Here is a 19,608-nt window from a genome sequence, read left to right on the forward strand (position 1 = left end):
GAAGGAATGAGACCTGAGCATGTTTTTGTGTGCCATTTCAGTTTTCTGTTTGTTTTGCTCTATCGTATTGCTTTCTTTTTGTTTTGTCTCAGTTCTCCTTGAGGGCAGTATTTGTGGGGATGTGAGAAGCCGCAGCCATTAAGGCCTGCATTGTTCCAGTGCAGAGAGAAGACGCACATTGTGATTCGCATACACTTTCAATTGTTCTCTCTGGGGTCAAACGGCGAGGTCCCTTTTGTTTGAACTTCCTCACGGTGACAAAAAAAGAGATTGTTAACATAGCTCCAGAACCTCCCTGGGGTTTTCAGGGTCAAAGGTCTTCTGGGAGCTCAACAGTTCATTCCAGGACACAAACTGAAGTCAAGTGGAAAGGAAAGGAAATCTCATCCACTGTTAAGTTGCTCAATAGTGAATATTTAATGTACACACACACACACACAGACACACACACACACACACACAGAGACACACACACAGAGACACACACACACACACACACACACACAGACACACACACACAGACACACACACAGACAGACAGACACACACACAGACAGACACACACACACACACACACTGTCCTGGATTCACATGAGTCTCCTGTTAATATTCAAGCCACATGCTTGTAAACCTTGAATAAACCAAACTACTCCATTGAACTTAATTTGAGCTTGTTTGACATTGAGACACTTTTATAGCTTTAAAGGTATGCTGGATTTGCAGATTGTATGGAGAACTTAAACATCAGGAAATCCCCTGAACACTATTGCAACAGCTGCACGCCTCGCTCACATGTCTGTCAGTGGATGTTTCCTCGAGGTGGTTTGTTTGAAGAGAAACTGTGGTGTGGACCTTTTCCCAGTAGTGCCCGGATGTGCTGAAAAAAGCACCTAACGATTTCAGGCTGTACACCTTCTGTTTGTTCAAGGGATACAATAGTTTGGATTGTTTGAAGTGGGGTTGTATGAGGTGATCCATAATCAGTGTATCATCTACAGTAGATGGTGCTCGGCACATCCCCAGTGGGGGGGAACAGGAGCACGGCAGCAATGTACTGCTGTGGATGGGGGCAGCAGCTAAATATATTCTAGCCTCAGAAATGTGTCATTTCTGTGTCATTTTAAGTGTACGCTATATTTAGAATATTTTCACAGCTTTACATTGCTCTCAGACAGCCATTTCTGACAGGGGAGCCGTTATCTATGCTCTCTTTAAAGCCACCAGACTCCTTTTTAAGAATAACAGTAATCTTACCTTGCAGAACACGGGGTTTGCTTGTTTACCGCTGCTTCAATTGCTTAGTTAGTTTGTGTTATTCTGTGACTTTGGTGAATCTGAATTAACCCTTTTAAACAGGAAAAGTCATCAATCGAGGCAGCGACAGACCATTAACCGGTGTTTTCACAATGAGGTCTTTTACAACGGCTTCAGTTCCCTTTTGGAAAGCGCTGACTGACAGCAAGATATAGCAGTGGAAATATTCTTAGTATAGCGTACACCTAAACTGATTTCTTTAGGTGGGCCTTTTCTTGGGGTACTAAAATGTTTTCCTGCTGCCCCCGTCCACAGCAGTACATGCTTAGCTTCCGTTCTGGTACTCCTGCTTTTTCTCCAAACTATGGACGTGCCGACTGCCCTACACTGTGAGTAATACACTGACTCTGGTCTCTGGTCAAAAAGTCTCTAATGTCCCTTTAATTTGCAGATTATATAGAGAACGTGTGCACATTGTTGTATCAGCTGCAAGTCTGTCAGTGGATGTTTCCTCGAGGTGGTTTGTTTGAAGAGAAACTGTGTTCTGGGCCTTTTTCCCAGTAGTGGCCGGATGTGCTGAAGTCCTAAAAAAAGCAAAGAAAAAAAAGCACCTTGAATAACTCCTCTGTAGGTTAATGTTGGTTCAAGTCAGGTGGGTGTTTCTATGGAGTCAGGTAACGCTCGACCAATAGTAGTCAAAGTGCCAGAGCCTCCACCCTGTCACAGGCGCTAACATATGTAGATAAGTAGAATCTCAATTGTCCTCGTGTTACAAACAGCAGACTGTATGTAGAATTGACTTTGGCGAAGTGTAAGTGGTTTAGTGTAAAGGTCAGTCTCTCTATCTTCTTCTAGCTGCAGAGTAAGCCAGTAAGAGATGAATGGTCTGAGGCTGTAGGTGTGTGGCGTCCAAGCTGCTGTGTCTGGTTTGGCTGCCAAGTCCAGTCGCCCAGGCAGCACGTTACAATGCAGTGCCCGGGACCGTGCCCGGTGATTTTAGCTCGAGCCAAGTGTATTTTTAGCCAAACCGGGGTTATGTAACAAGTACCTGTCATGTGATCTGTAGAGATCCACAGAGAGGCGTGAAGAAGGAGGCCTCAGCAGGGAGGGGATGTAGGAGACGTTCAGAGCGGCGTTTTGGAGCCTCAGTGGAAAGAAACTGGACTGACCTTTTCAACTTGATAAATGCATTTGTGCTTTAACACAGAGGAATTATATGCACACTGAGTTAGTGCCTGGTGAGTGCATGATAATGCATTGTTGACCTGCAATGATTGATGTGCAGCACGTAACTCAAATTCACAAACACACAAAGAGGCAAAGAGCTCTGCTTATAATATACTATTCCAAAACTGTTGTGTTAATAATTGAAGAAACCATCAATAAAACATTGTTCACAAACCCTAGATGAGTCCGCTTCAGTTTGGTCGTTTTACTTCTACTTTATGATGGCATGTAATGACACAAAAGTGTGTGTAGTTGTGGTGACTTCAAAGGTAGAGAAAACGTAAGATTTAAAAAAACAGGTTTTGTCTATTTAGAAAATATGTAAAATAAATATAAAGGAATGACTTAAAAGTAATCTCATCATACTTTTACTGCAACTTTAAAACTGTCCCAATTCTTTCTGAATGTGCAAAGACAATAAGTTGGAGTGAAGCTGTCTGAATGAATATGTTGTACAGTTGAAGATGAGCTGAATTGGTCTTTTGTTGGTCTTTGAGATTGAATGGAAATGGGTCCCACCTCCTCCTTCATCCTCAGGTACCCTGGAGCCCCATCTGTCCGCCCTGCTGTGGATGGCCATGCTGGTTTCTCTGGCTATAGTCATCGTCTTGCCTCAACCTCACGGCATCCGGGCGCTCATTGCTTCCACCATCCTGCGCCTAATCTTCTCTGTAGGCCTGGAGCCCACGTTGCTCCTGCTGGGGGGTTTCAATGTAAGTGTGTGTATCAGTGTGTTCACAGCAATGAGCATTTGTACGGAGCTCACGTGCAGTATCACATTGATTTAGATATGCTTTATTGCCCAGCAGATGGTTGACTGGAATTGGCCTTGGCAAGCGGCGCAGTCACATGACATTAACTAAACATTAAACGTGTTGATACACTTGCGTGTGAACGGTGCAGGAACACGCCGACTGCCAGTAGTGTAACATCAAGCATGCAGCCAGATTTCACAATAAAATGGACATGTAGACACACTGATTTAACAGCTGAGGCAGCGTTAGCTGTCCGGCGTTTGATTTTGAACAATAGACATTAGAGAAACCTACACAAAGCTACTAATACTGCGATGTAAACCTTCCCCTCTCCGTTTGAACATTCTCTGCACTATCATGACATGGCTGCTGTCTCTACACGTTCTGTCTGCCCATTGTTCTCCAGTTATGTAACAAGATGATCTTCCTGACGAGCTACGTTGGGAACCGCGGAACCTTCACACGTGGCTACATAGCCATGATCATGGATGTGGAGTTCCTGTACCACCTGCTCTACCTGATTATCTGCAGCCTGGGGGTCTTCGTTCATGTCTTCTTTTACAGCCTACTGGTACATGAGCACACACAAAAGCACACATGTACTCACATGGACATAGACACCCTAGGTAAGGGTTTACTAACAACAATGTCCAGCCCGTCCTGAATAGAAAGAAAAGACTGCATAGTGTACATGTTGTCATTGTTAATTTGCACTGCAACTGAGAGAATCCTCTCTCTTCCCAGCTCTTCGATCTGGTTTACCGAGAAGAGACCTTGCTGAACGTAATAAAGAGTGTGACTCGCAATGGCCGCTCCATTGTCCTGACAGCCGTGCTGGCTCTTATCCTCGTCTACCTCTTCTCCATTGTGGGCTATATCTTCTTCAAAGACGACTTCATTTTGGCTGTCGACAGGATACCCAACAAAACGCTAGGTACATTGGTGCCCTTCCCCGACCCTGGGACATTCAAGAGACTGAAACATGGAATGTTCTTCTGCAACACACACACACACACACACACACACACACACACACACACACACACACACACACACACACACACACACACACACACACACACACACACACACGCTGGTTTTCTGTGAAAATACATGTAGTTAAAGTTAATCTAAGGACATTTTCTTGTTTTCCCAATCGAATAGAGCATGGAGCCAGTATGGTGGGAGAGTTCTTCTCTGGTGGAGTGTGCCAGAAGGAGAATGGGGAGAACTGTTCAACAGAGGCCGTGATGGATGGTAGGTTGACAAAAGTGAACTGTGTGTGTGTGTGTGTGTGTGTGTGTGTGGGGGGGGGGGGGGGTCAAGGGGATTCCCAAGAGTGTGACTGTCTAAATTAAATCTTGTACGTGTGAGTGTGTGAAGGTCCTTATGTCCTCGCAGACGACTCACTCAGGCAGAGATTCGTCCCACTGAGCTGGGCGGCGGGGTGATCATGGGATTAAATCCGGTTGACCCAACTGGGGGCTTTCAGGGAGCTGGGTGAAACACCAGGGCTTTAGACTGGCCTAAGACCTGATGTTGGGGCCAGGGGTTGAAAGGTCAAGGATTAATTGCCATCAGGTACAAGCAGGTCGCTGGGTGCACTCAGGAATGGCACAGAGAGCTTTTCACAGCAAACAACAAGTTCTTGCAAACCTACTGACCTTCATGGGAAAAGCCTCCACTCAAAGTTGAACATGTGCACCACCTTAAAATCGATTGGCCAACCATGTCGAATTCTCACACTGGTGCGACCTTATCTAGGCTTCGCTATCCATCACCACCGGGCTTTGTAATTCTGATAGTCTGGTGACTGGTGAGAAAAGTCCCAGACTTGTTATTTCCTGACAGACCTAATTGATGGTCTGATAATAAAGTATGTGATGAGGGTTCAAATGTATAGAGGTGCTTGTACATTGGATTTTAAAGTTTATCTGTTATCTTAGTGGCATTCCTTTTACTCCGTTACATCTACTTGTGTTTTAAGAGGAAAAACTGCATAAAGTTACTAAATTCTTGAGTAGTTTATTTTCGTTTATTTTTGTGAGTACTTTTACTATTCAACCTTTATTTTGACTTGGAAATACATTGAGGTTGAGAACCTATTTCCAATATAGCAGAGTAAAAGAAATGACAATAACAAGAAGTCCCACGCACCAAGAAACGCAAATAAGAAACGTAACAATAATAACAGCAATTAAAATGTAAGGCAAATGAATCGCAGGAGAGCGCCTGAAAGGGAAATAGGATGACATCAAAAATGTAAATTGCCCTCAGGATAAAAAGTCATGTAAGCTTTAGATTGTTCTGCATATAATGTTATGTTGCAGGTGCACGATGAGGAAAAACTGGATTTTCCAAACTCAGTAAAAACAAAATCCAATCACGAGAGCTTGTTCAATAAGGGCTTACATTAAAAGACAACAACAAAGTAATGTAAGAGGGTAAAGAAACCGTGTCCACTTCTACTTGAGTCGATATAATTATAAAGTAATAATCCTTTCACTTGAGTACAGTTTTTGTTTAATCTTAGTGGCCTCTCGTCGTTGACTGGTAGTAGCTATGCAGCAGATGGAGCGGACAACGCTTTGCATTCAGCCATTACAAGAAATGACATCTGACGGTATCGGTGTGTCTCCACAGCTACCGTTGCCATCCAGCCGTCGGCGGTGGTCATCGAGGACAAGGAGCGATCATGTGACTCCCTGCTCATGTGCATCGTCACAGTTTTGAGTCACGGTCTCAGGAGTGGAGGAGGTGTCGGGGACGTCCTGAGGAAGCCATCGAAAGAGGTGCAAAGCACAGGAACACGACAGCAAGCGAAGAAGTCACACCTAAAATTAGATTACAGTTTCAAAAACAGTATAATTACATTTACTGTTGGTCTTAAAATTGTAGTAACATTGTAATTGGGGATTATCGTAAACTTGGACATCTTTACACTCATGCAACACGCATCACATGCACAATCCCTTCCAGATTAAATTAAGTTTAATTAAATTAAAGGAGATGGAGAACACTGATAATCAATTGTAAAAATTAAACGTACAAATGTAAAAGTACATTTTATTTAATTAAATCTAACCTCAAAAATATTTGACCCAATAAACAGACAAAGGGTTGGCTAATTCCATATTTAAAAGATGAGTGGCGTGAAGGCCACAGTATGTCTAACTCTCTGTGAGAGAAAGACTTGCTCGGCTGGCAGGTCAATAAGGTTACGTAGAGGAGTTTCATAACTTCAAACATGCCAGAGAAAGTATTAAAGGTACTTACCCCGGATGAAGACAAGCTTGTGCACTACCACAACATGTGTTAGATCTGCAGCTTGCCCCATAGAATGGAGAGAATGGTTCGTACATGCTTATATAAACCTGTTGGCTTAATTTACACAATTCTCTCCACTGTTTTCATGTGATGGCTCATGTACATCGTGCCTTACTCTGCAGAGAGGCGATATGAGTCACTCCGATCTGTTAACGCTGTGACAGCAGCAACATTTGACCCTAACCCTAACCCTATAAACGTAGCCCCCCCCCCCCCCCCCCCTCTCTAGTGTTGAATGAAATTTGACACCTGACATATTGTAGAAATTGAATTTGAAATCTCACAGCTCAAATGTTAGATTTAAAATACTTTCTAAGTTACTCAACAGATACACGAAAGATAGAAAGCTAAAATCTTAGATAAATATTACTAACGTATAAACATGACTAATATTACTCCATTCATATTTGTTAAGTTGATGTCCCTCTCAGTCTTTTTTTTAAATGGCAGTTTATGTTATGAATTCGGTCAACATAACCGTTTTAAAAGAGAAAATAAATACTGTAAGTGGTTCTTAGTCAAATCCTCCTTATGCTAGCCGTGTTTCCACAAACATATTTGTATGTGCATTTTAAAGTGTTGCATTAGAAAGCTGGATGGAAACGGCAAAAATTCCTTAATTGCACAAAACAAACGAACATTTGACTCTCATTACTTATTATCTGTTAGCGCTGTCGCCGGCCCCCTCGTGCGTTAGAATCATTGCATTCATTAATCTTTGTCTCCGGGCAGCATGAAACATGGCCCATGCTCGCTGACAAAGCGTAGCCTTTCCCGCCAACTTCTGATGAAACTTCACTTTGTGTAACTGAGTTTATTCCCTCCAAACACGTTGATGAAAACTCGTCTAATTTGCATTTATTTTCAATTTCCTTGTCCTGTTTGGTTTCAACAGGAACCCCTTTTCGCAGCCAGGGTGATCTACGACCTGCTCTTCTTCTTCATGGTCATCATTATTGTCCTCAATCTCATCTTTGGTGTCATCATCGACACATTTGCTGACCTGAGGAGTGAGAAGCAGAAAAAAGAGGAAATCCTGAAGACGACGTGTTTCATTTGCGGTGAGGGGATAAAAATGTGAAGATGTATTTGTAATGTTGTTCTGCATGGTGATATTGTAAAATGAGTTCAGAACACATTTCTTTAACCGTTTGATTGCTTTTTTTAGTCACTTTCTTTTTATCATTAAAGGCATTGTGCCTACTCGGCAGTTAAAGACTGACTCTAAGGTTCATCAACATAAGAAGAATGTGAGTCACGACCTTTGACAAATATGTTCCCGTCCTCACAGTATAGTAGTCTCACCCCCTTCTAAGAATTTAATAAGGCAGATTAGCTGCGTCTTTACATTTGGGTCGAAGCTGGAATCGATACCGACAAACTGTTGTATGGTATTATTGTGCAGTACAATCGGCAGGTGTGAATGCTGAGGTTTGCACATGATGAAGAAATCAAGACCAATCCAAGCAGTCGTCTGCTCTGAACATGCTCTCGTATGAGCTTGTGACTGCTGCTTTGCATCATCGCTTCAGGCCTCTCTGCAAAATGGGGGCTGTTTTTCTGAGTAGTGTAAACAACCAAACGCCTCCTCTTCCCAGAATGAATGGTTAGTCACGGCAAGTGCTGCTGTGGAGGAGGAGTGTTTCTTCCTGTTGCCGTAAGGGTCTTGACCATGTTAGACTGCACACTCACTCAGATACTGGCCTCCTCCATCACTAATAGTCACTTATTGGCATTACATCTGAACAATCATCGCTCAGTTCTGGTCATTCTCGCCGCTTTGTGTTGGGCAACACTATTAAGGGTTATTCCTTTTTTTTGCAAATGCAATGCAAGACTTTAAAAGGAATACAGGGATTTGGTGTGACAAACATTTGTTTGTATATCTCACCTGACCTGTTTAGTCTGTCCATTCCCTCGTGACCCAATTTCCACTACCACAAGAATGATTAAGTCATGTTGCCACAAAAATATTTCTTCATACTTCTAAAGAAATGAGACCACAGTGTTTATTTTGGGTGTGTGGGTTTTTTTGTGCGTGTGGTTCATTTGGGGTTGTATCCTTTTTAGGTTTGGAGAGAGACAAGTTTGACAATAAGACGGTGACCTTTGAAGAACACATCAAAGTCGAGCACAACATGTGGCACTACTTGTTCTTCATTGTCCTGGTGAAGGTGAAGGACTCCACAGAGTACACTGGCCCAGAGAGCTACGTGGCTGAAATGATCAGGGTAAGGATGTCGTCATCGTGCATTTTGCTTTTCAACTGTTTAAAGGTCCGATATTCAATCAGAACCTTGGAATCTACACAGCAGGCCCACTATAGGAGTAAATAAAATGTACTTGTTGTGAATAAATCCTCTATTCTTCAAGCTCCCCTCCTTTCAAAATAAAGCTCTGTCCCCTCTTTGTTTGCTGCGGGGGTTAACGTGCTTCAGAGAGTACAGATGCAGACGAACCGTGCAACACAATCAGCTGCAGCTGTGGTCTTCACTGAGGTTAACCTTCACTCCTAAACAACACTGTAGGCGCTGTGACTCCAGCGATCAGGTTTATATGGGTTTGGATAGAGTTGATTACTGCAGCCTTTTTGTTTCTCTGCACCAGCGATGGGCAGAATGTTCTTCTTTTTCTTTTTTTCTTTTTTACCTCATCTGTCCCAGTACTGCATTATGTAATCGCTGCATCCGTGACCTTGAATCCGTCCAAAGTATTATCACATCAGTCAATTTAGTGAATGGCGAATTAGCATTCAGACAGAGTCTGCCATTGGCATAAAATGTGTTAATCCCCCAAAGCAGCCATGCCTCGCTTTAATCATTAAGCACACGCAGGTCTCACCCTGCATATAACCTCATAATAGGCAGACCAGGACGAAGCCTCATGGTTTTTGTTAAGCATCAGTGTGAGGAAATCTCCTTTTAAAAACATAACATTTCGTCGTTGTTGAACCATCAAAAAACCTTTAGAACTTTGTGATGCCTTTTTTATATTTTTTATTTAATTATAATATGATATTTTAGGGCTGTCATTTTAACACGTTCATTTAGATTAATTAATTAATTATAAAAACAATAACGCTTCTCCAAACAAATATTAATATATCTGATTAATAGCGATTAATTCCACTTAATAATCAAAATGTCTTGTAATTAATTTAATTTTAAAAAAGGAAGTTGGTTGACAGTCCTAATCTACCGTATTTAGAAATATATAAATATTTAATATGTGTATTCTTTGACAAGTTTTCTTTGTCGGTTATTTTTTCTATGTTGAGTTCAGCAACAGCACGTCGGACAGTGCAATTGTCAACTTTAAAAAAAGCTGGTGCAAGTTGTAGAAAAGGTTATCTTACTAATGAGTATTTGTGTTTGTTGTTCTCGCTTCGTAGTTGTAACATCAGAGACACACACACACACACACACACACACACACACACACACACACACACACACACACACACACACACACACACACACACGTCCAATCCTGCTTTTTACGTCACAATTGATGCGTTCTGTGGAATCTTTGTATTAGAAAAATAAAAAATAGTTTGTTTTGATAGTTGCATCATACACGTAGCCTGTGAGCAATAAGAAAGTTGTTTTAACTGCCAGAGGAAAGCCCCTTCTTCTGAAGTTTTTTTCTTTTTCTTTCCTGACGCACTTGTGCTGCCGTCAGTTTTCTGAGACAGTTTCTCATTAGATACCATTCGTCACACTTCGCTGCCTTTTTGCCTTGATCTGCTGCACTCAGTCTTGTGAGGAACCACCTGATTTGGGATTAACCCCATCCTCTCTCCCATTAACCTTACACCCCACTGAGCCTAAAGGAGTTTAAGGTCGCGTTCTGACCAGCAGGTTTAAGGGGCAGGCTGAGCGGAGGAGGCACACATGGTGCGAAAGACCCCGATGACCCATCAGCTGACCCAGTCATCCTTAACATTAACTCTCTGCTTCACATGCGAGTGTTCGATGCAGGGCCTCTGTGTCCTGGTGTGTTGGTCTGCAAAGATGTTAGTTTCTAAGATAGCTTATTGAGAAGAGATGCGGACAGAGGGATGGAGAGAGATGGACAGCATGCATCTGATTTAGTTTATTTAGTATATATAAAAAACACATGCAAAATACAATGTACGATGTTTAGATGATTTCATTTGAGATTTTCCCAGTTTTCTTTGTACAGGGAAGATGGGGGGGGGGGGGTTATCATATATAGTTAGCTTTACTTGCTTTATGTATTTTGCCCTTCCCAGTGAAAATGCTCCATGTACCGGTGTTGATGTCAGAATACATACTTCTAAAACATTACTAATCTAATTAAGTAGTAGCATTAGCAAAACAAATATATTTATTAAAAATATTATTTACGGTAGTCAACAGCGAAAGACAAAAACAATGTTTGCTGCCGTTTAAATTGTACCATGAATTACACTTGATGATTTTGCAAGTTAAGAAAGTACCTTTTAGATTTGTGTGAAACCTCAGCCGGGAACGGAAAGAAAGAGCGATACCCGTTGGTTATATAGTTTCTTTTGTATGTTATTTATTGAACTTATTGTTTGTATTATATATTTGACCCACACTATTTGTAGCATAGTGTTGAGTAATGATTATAAAGCAATACGAAGGTTCACATGGCATACTAAATGTAGATAATTAATAATAATTAATTATGTGTCGTCAGATCTTGCTGCTGTATTTTATACACATAGATAACACTTTTTATAGAATTCCTACAATCTGTACTGCGTCTTGTCAACCGTGTTTCGATTCATTTGATGATGCAGTAACGTGGAAGAAGCAACAACACAGAAGGGGGTGTAGCAGTCTGATCACTCTGACAATGACTGGGACTGACGTCAATGGTGGAGGGCTCGGGGTGAAGTGTCACATCTAAGGTGTAATAAAGATGATGCTTGGCTTACACAAAGGTCATTCTCATTGCACTCAACACTGCAGGATGCTCCACATCCATAGCCACAAGCATTCAAACCATATACTGTATGGCAGAATATGCTGAAACCATCTCCGTCTGTCTCTGTTTGGATGTGTGATGCCTATTTTATTTTGGCACTTTGCATTTTTGTTGACTTGAGTGGGCTGTCGACTCATCAGGTGTCTTGTGGCACGACTGACGTTTTCTGTTGCTGTTTTAACCACATGGCATCCTGTTTCGCTCTCATGGCCGTGCGGTTTTAATAATGAAAAATGTACTTCTGTCATTTCCATTGAACCGGCGTTAAGTGGAGTCTGAAGTCGTGGCTGCACTTCTCAGTTTACTGGAAGTGCTTCCTTTTGTAAACACTGGGGTTGGAAAGGGGGCCGGGCTGCTGGTGACAATGTCGTCAAACAAACACACGTGTTGCCTTTGGCTGGCAGGCAGGATGCAAAATGGGGAAATGACCTCTGTCATGCTGAGTTCATACTTTTTATTTGACAGAATATGAGCAGAAATGAGAGTGGGAAATAGTGGTGACAGAAAAAGTATTAGATCTGAATGTATTTATTCTCCAACAAACACTTGTTAGATAAACGAGGGACACTGCAATGATACAAACTACATCTTCTTACTTAACTTCACATGTATTTAAAGAAATATAAACGTGTATTTATTAGAATACGTAAGTATACTGAGAAAAGCTGTATTCAGATATAGTAAGCGTACGGTGGGAGGGGGGGGGGGCAGGTGAGCGAGGTAAACACAGACGCTGTCTCTTTGCATTCAGGAAGTGGAACTTGCAATCTGCAGTTATTTCTTCCTCTCAGAAAGTGTGTGTTGCGTGTTGTGTGTGTTATCTTAGTGCTGTGTGATTCCCCTCTGGCTGCCTCTGACCCCGGACTGGTTTGTGGTTTGGACGGCCACCTCACTCACCCCTACGCCTCCAAATGAACCACTGAAACCTACGGGACTTTTCCAGACCGGTTCTTCTGCCCTGCACCGTTTCTAGCCAGTAAACCTCAGCGGCTTCATTCATGCTGCATTAGGGACTGATTGTTGTGCAGATGGAGGGACGCACGACATATGGCATGAGATGTGTTTATGTCGTGAAGAATGGAACATAAATGTGTTCCCATGACTGGTTTATTTGGAAGCAGGTTCAGACAGCACACAATAACAATGGCATGTGGTGGTCAAGTGCTGGAGGAGCTGGAAGCGTGAAAGAATGCGGCCGAGTGGCCCCGTCTGAACCCTGAGGTGGCTGCTTGGCTTCCTTTGAATCCCTCGTAGTTGTGAAATTATCTTTGGCTATGATTTTATGAAAATCTTAATAATAACTTTTTTTCCTGCATTATTCCATCATATATAAAACACATACATAAATATTGCTACCAATATTAAAACGAAAACATTTTATTATAATATTCCCACACCTCCCTCGATGTAAAACTGCCTTTTGGTTCCTAAGTGATGAGTTTACATCGTCAGCCACTGAAACCATGTGCCCACAGTATGCCAAACTTTAACATCTTTAACCCGCAGTCAGCATTCACTTATCAAACCGTGAGATATTGAACAGTATCTTCTTCTCAGTGTCACTGCTACAGCCAATATATCAAAGGTGTACTCTTAAGTTAAACAAATGTAACCTCGCCTCCATCTGTGGTTAGTAGACTTGAGCGCTCAGTGAAACAGCACATGACAGTTGTCCTGCCTCACATGAGCGTTCATGAGCTTCGTGTTTATTTCAGCGCGTGAGTCGATGCGTGTCGATTACAATGAGGAAGTTTATTTCTCCATCTTGTTTACGGCTTTTTGTATGTATGGTTGACGTGATGGAAACGTATCACTGATGAGTGAACTGCCTGTTCCGAGTGATTTCAAGAATGTCCTCATATCCCATGTGATTGAAATATGGAAAGTCCCTGATGATTACTTTCAGAGGCTTCAGATCCCTGCACACAGAGACGACACAATACACTAATCAAGTAGGGCTTGGCAGTTGTTCACACTTGATGAAGTATTTTCAAATGAAAGTTCTGTTTATTTGCAGAATTAAAATGGAAATTGAATGAACCAAATGTATCTCTAAATAAAATTTGAGTATATTAATAAACGCATCTTAGACCAGATGGACACTCAAATGCCCTATTTCATTGTTAACGAAAGGGAAAAATAATTTGTCTATTCCTCCGTGTGTCGCATCCGCTCCAAAATGTAACATGTTCTTCTGTGGCCCGTGCTTCACCCGTCCATCAGGTTTCACGATAATCAGTTATTCCGTAATCCTGACAAACAAACCTGAAACTTAATTTGCAGCAGATTTAATAAAGTACCATATGGAACGTGATCGGTTTCATTGTGTTGACCCTTCAGTACGTGTTTCATCAGGATCACAACTTGGACTGGTTCCCACGGATGCGGGCCATGTCCTTGGTCAGCAGCGATGCAGACGGGGAGCAGAATGAGATCAGAAGCCTGCAGGAGAAACTGGAGTCCACCATGAAGCTGGTGTCCAACCTGTCGGGCCAGTTGACGGAGCTCAAAGAACAGGTCGGTTAAACTAACGTGAAACACTGACGGAGACAAAGACTCTCTAAAGATGTTGACAGCAGACGCTGCAGGAGGTTTGTTTGTTTGCCGCACTTTGCCCTTTAGTTGCAGACCTTTCTGAATGTAAAGTGGTGAGTCATCGCTCACAGCACTGCTCAGGAAGCTCTCGTCTTTATTTGACTAGTTTTTATTGGTTGACTTTAAATGTATTTATTTATTTAAAGCCTTTCTCAACATTTGGAAGAGCACAGCATTAGTGGTTTCATTTAAAATAATTGCTTTTCATTAGACTGGCGATTGAGGAAGAAGGATCTATTTTATTTTGCATTTCTAGAATAAAGTCTTTCAGTTTGATTTATACTCAGAAGTTCCTGAAATGTCAAGTTTATTCTCCAAAAGTTTTACTTTCTTTTCAGAATGTAAAAACAAATCCTTCTCTTTATTTGTGTATTATGTCTGGCTCTAATACTGAAAGTGTAACTTTACTTTTGACATTTCAAATTTATGCAAAATAATATTTAAAAGATCTTCTGGCCCTGATATTCTTCAAATTATTTCTTACTATAGTTATTTTGTGAAAATGTGAGACTCATTTTAAAAGACTATTAATAATGACAACAATACATAAACACTTGGGTTTAAGTGTTCCTAAATTGTGTAAGAATACATCAGGCTTAAATTGCACAATTGCTGCAATCGACCGTTTCTAGTAAACAGAATAGTAAAAATGGCTTTACCCTTGAAATGAGAACTACATGTGAGGAAGTGAATGTTACCGAGACATTTTGACCCAGACAGGGGGAAATGATTGTGTTGCTGCAAGCTGTGAAGGGCACAGTAGCATCGGTCACATTTCAGTCCACATTCAACATGTGCAAGGCCTGTTTGCACATGTTGAATGAAGCAACAATTCAAGAAGTATGATTGCACAGACGAGTAAATGCTCATTTTTCTCAGGAAGAAATTGGCATTCATTCAGAGTAGAGCACAGACAGTAAAGTTGGGCTACAAATGTCAATCCTAAAGTAAAAACACATTCTACTGCTCACTGACTGTCTGCTGATGTGTTTTAATGATCTTCTGCAACACGTCCCTCTACGCTGAATTATTTCCCTGCTACACTCATCAAAAGACCACTTTCTTCTTCTCACTTTTAATATCGCTTTGTTGAGGTGCAAATTGCTCCCTTATGTTAAATAAAGTCAATTCTTGGCAGAAAAAACTCATTCCTGTTCCTGCTTGTATAAAGGTTAGCACCTGTGTTATGACTCGTGTGCTTTGCTTGATTTTTGAAATTTCTTTTACTGAGTTTCAGTATTAGTAGTTTGTATTGTGCAGCTTTCGTCAGAGGACACACACAGCCGTGTGGATGACGACGCTGGCAGGATTTCAAAGGAATCCGTTTCAGTTCAGCGGTGTGCAGTTTGTGCTACATCTGCTTCTGTAAAGTGGTGTGAAAGAATGAATCGATGAAGACTGTAGGCCAGGGAGGCTGCCGGCATATTCAGTGGAAAAGGACGTGCGTTCAGGAGGAATGAATATTTTAAAATGTTGTGTCTGTGTGCTCTTCAGATGACAGAGCAGAGGAAGCAGAAGCAGCGGATTGGCCTGTTGGGACACCCGCAGCACATGAACGTCAACCCCCAGCAGCCCGCATAAGGTCAAGTGACACGGCGCTGAATCTGCTCACTGCATCGGCTCTCAGCGACTGCACATAATGTATACTGCACTGAGTGTAATTTATAACGGTAGGGAAACACTGTACCATAGGTAGTCATAAGGCGATGTGTAGCTCTACGCACATGTTACTCCACACAGTAACACTCACCCACCTCGTTCTGTTCAGTCCAGTTGGAAACGGTGCCAAATGTTTTCTACGTAGAAATAAATTGGATTTCTCAACACATGGCCTTTACTGGTTGAACTTGAAAACACGATATAGCTCGACTGGACAGGAGGAATTAGTCGCATTTATGTTTTTTATTTTATTTTAATGATTTCTATTCATATTCAAACAGTATTAAATGTCTTATTTTTGTATGTTGTGCAATATATTAACTTAAATATGCAACCTCCGTGGTGTGTGGATTTAAGTCTCATCAATCATGTGTTATTTAAAAGCGTGGGCCAATTTTTTGTTTGTACTTTATTGTCTCTGGATAAAATAAGGAGTAGTTGGTTGTCTTTACTTACGCAAATATAGAGATAATATTTAATAAGCTGGCCTCTTCAATTGTTTTCTTTATTGAAAAATGTGCATACTTCTTGAGTGTCAACCGCACTCAATAGAGATAGTATATTGTGTGACAGCAATATATACATAGTTATCTTTCACATGTGTAAATCCAGCGGTGACATATCTCAATGCTAACTTATTTCATGATAGATTTGCTTTCTTACTTAATTGAAAAGGACATTTAGAATGTTTGACTTGTCGGTCAATTGTACTGTGTAATTGATTCAGTATCACTCATGCTATTACAATTCGCTCAGGAGTCTTTTACTGTAATAAACGTCATTAGCGTAATTTCCTGTTTCGCAGCAAACATGTTCCATTTGTGCCTGTTTTCTGACATGTTTGCTGCTGGTGCAGAATCGCTGACTTTTCTGTTTGTTTTCACTCAAATGTATTGGTTAGTTTTCATGCTACCGTTAGAATGATCTCCTTTTTGGATGACTGTGTGTACATAAAGTTTGTTGCTTATCTTTGCTTTTGTATAGAAGAATGAGTTGGAGAAAAACAACTGAATGATAAGATTAACTAAAAATCTAAGCACTGTCAATTTGTATATTAAAGTAGAATTATTTATTAAAATTGATGTAATTATCCTTCAATTCATGTTGTGTTTATTGTTGAGGATTATTATAAGGAATTATCCATATAATGTAAACCATTAATGTGCTTTTATAATAATGTTCAACAAAGTGTATTTATAAACCCTCATACATTATCACCCAAATTGAAAATGGGTCCGATATGCACAATGTGGTGACGTTTTAGTCACAACTATAAATGCCACCTATTGATAATATACAATATATTCCACGAGTCAAATGCAGGAATTTCATCCGGTGTTTTCCAGCTTGCAAATTAAACTAGACCGTGTCCTGAATGAATCTTTAGGCTTTCAGAGAAACTACCTCTGTCAACTGAAAACATCTCTCAAACCAGCACATGTTGTCACCATACCAGTGGAATTTGTAATGGTGTGGATTTAAATTGGCACATATCCTCATTAATAAGGAGCTTTCTTGAAATAGTCTCTGCATGCCAAGTATTTATCAAGCTCTACTCGTCTTCAGATGAGCTTTTCTCACACTGTATCCAGCAAAAAATGTTGCCTTGTAAATGACTGTCCCTGTTTAGCCTCATACTCGGAGTCAAACACTGTTTTGTGTTGAGTCAAACTAAAACTGAAGAGATAGTACGCCTATGCTGCTAATCTGTGAGTCACCAAAAATAGGTTCACAACTATATGACTTTCATCTAACTTATATTTTCTACACAGGCTTACATCCGTGTGAAGAAACACTGAATCAGCTCATATCTACCCAAATGTGGGTAACTTACTGTAGATTCTATCTGACTATAATGTCCTTCACAAACTTACTGCAGTTTGAGATGTAGAGTGCATCAGTGCATCTCTGGAGCTCCACCCGAGCACTCATGAGTTGGGCTTGAGCAGAATAAGCAACAGGCTAACCTTAATTATCAATATTATTAGTACACAGAACATTTCATTGAGCTAACTGTCCCCATTTGAATCTATGATGTAATCTTGAGCAAATAATTACAGGTGCTTTCATTTCATGCTACTTTATATTTGTACTCCATTACATTTCAGAAGGAAAATATTGTACTTTTTATTTATGAGTTATAGTTGAGAAGATTTTACATGCAGAAAAATATCATTTTATAAAATATGATGCTTTGTTATGTATCAAACAGTATATGACATAGTTAGCATTAGCGCCACCTCTACCAACTAGCCTACAACCCAACACAGCTGACGTATGTATACATCGATAATAGCCTAAAAATAATATTCAAATTATATAGGCCTAAATTAATATATTGCAGACGGGGTCCATTTTACACTTTTCGTTTTTTAATGAGGCTACATTTAGTTGCAATTAATTTTTCGGATACTTTTATTAGGTGAATGAGTTGAATACTTCTTCCATTGAATGTTGGGTACAGCATATTTTCAGATGCAGTGACTTGTTGAACTATGGAAGAGTGTAGAAAAGTCCTGCAATAGCACCATAGTAATATAAGCAATTTAGGTCAAAATGTTAACATTCATGTGTATTATTATATATTTAAAATAAAAATAAAAACGTGTAGTAATGGTACCCATAGGTCTGAAATGATAAAAGCAGTTCAGAATAAAAAAACAAAACAAAGGTTTCCTTTTTTTCCACGGTTTTACCGGGATTAAGAACACATGTTGACCTCTTTCCTGCTCCCTCGTTTTTACCGGCGCTCCGTTGTTTGTTGTCTGTGTGGCTGCTTCGGGACGTCGGCGGGTGGAACCGACCGGCCACTCGGGAACCCTCGGTTTTCTGCGCGCCTGACGTCACCGGCAGGGATCTGCTCCTCGGCTCTCCCTCTGCCATGAGGAGCTCAACGTGACAGCCCGCAGGGTACACGCAGGTTTAGTATAAAAAAAATGTTTTAAACGCTCCACCACAGCGAGTGTCATCCCGCCGCAGGTGCACGTGCCTCACAGCAAGAGGGTACAGTATGAAGTTACACGGCGTTACTGAGCGCGTGACATGCCAGGCTACAAAATGGGGAAAGTAGAAATGATTGCCCTGTCTGATGCAATAAGCCAATGCAATTCATCAGAAGACATTAGTATTTGACCCATTATGTCCGGTTATAATTTCTCTTTTTGTTGTTTTTTATTTTGATGTTTATTTGTTTGGTATAGGGACAATTATATATATATATATATATATATATATATATATATATATATATATATATATATATATATATATATATAGGGTATATTATAAAACGATGCCACTCATCGCAGCATATTATTAAGCCTTTATTTGTCTCGTCTGTATTAAAGCCAATATAATTATACATCTAAATATAATATGCTATATATATATATATATATATATATATAACCCAAATGTGATCCAGTGTTTATAACAAACTATTGAAAATATTGGAATAACTATTATTATAATTAAATATTATTGTTGTTGTTGAATTATGTTATTAACTTACATTTCGTAAATTTCCCCGTTGTGGGACTAATAAAGGATTTCTGATTCTGATAAATAACATGGTGTCGTCTAACATTCCCATATTATTACTAAACTAGAAACTAAATCTGTGACAGGATTGACTTTATTTTGACCTTATCACATTTTTAAATGTCGTGTGGTGTTCTATTTATTAATTGCTGTTAATAATAATAGATGCATTAGGTAATGATTGATATGCTAAAAAAAACATTGTTATTGTTGACGTCACTCCAGGGGCTAAAGTGTTTTCAGTTGTTATGTTTACAATGTAACATAAAGGTTT

At 40.4% G+C, this 19,608-nt stretch overlaps 1 protein-coding gene across 1 annotated transcript in view; it reads left to right on the forward strand.

The window, feature by feature from the left end:
* The window catches only part of itpr1b (inositol 1,4,5-trisphosphate receptor, type 1b), a 68,451-nt gene extending 51,559 nt beyond the window's left edge, over nt 1-16,892 (forward strand). The window contains exons 36-44 of the mRNA XM_029432751.1: nt 3,019-3,194; nt 3,643-3,807; nt 3,981-4,170; nt 4,401-4,493; nt 5,880-6,028; nt 7,459-7,624; nt 8,634-8,794; nt 13,896-14,057; nt 15,630-16,892. Of these exons, the coding sequence (XP_029288611.1) occupies nt 3,019-3,194; nt 3,643-3,807; nt 3,981-4,170; nt 4,401-4,493; nt 5,880-6,028; nt 7,459-7,624; nt 8,634-8,794; nt 13,896-14,057; nt 15,630-15,716 (1,349 nt within the window). The 3' untranslated portion in view covers nt 15,717-16,892. The remainder of the gene's footprint in view (nt 1-3,018; nt 3,195-3,642; nt 3,808-3,980; nt 4,171-4,400; nt 4,494-5,879; nt 6,029-7,458; nt 7,625-8,633; nt 8,795-13,895; nt 14,058-15,629) is intronic.
* The last annotated feature ends 2,716 nt before the right edge of the window (nt 16,893-19,608 follow it).

This window comes from Cottoperca gobio, chromosome 5 (assembly GCF_900634415.1).
Source record: "Cottoperca gobio chromosome 5, fCotGob3.1, whole genome shotgun sequence".
Classification (NCBI taxonomy): Eukaryota; Metazoa; Chordata; class Actinopteri; order Perciformes; family Bovichtidae; genus Cottoperca; species Cottoperca gobio.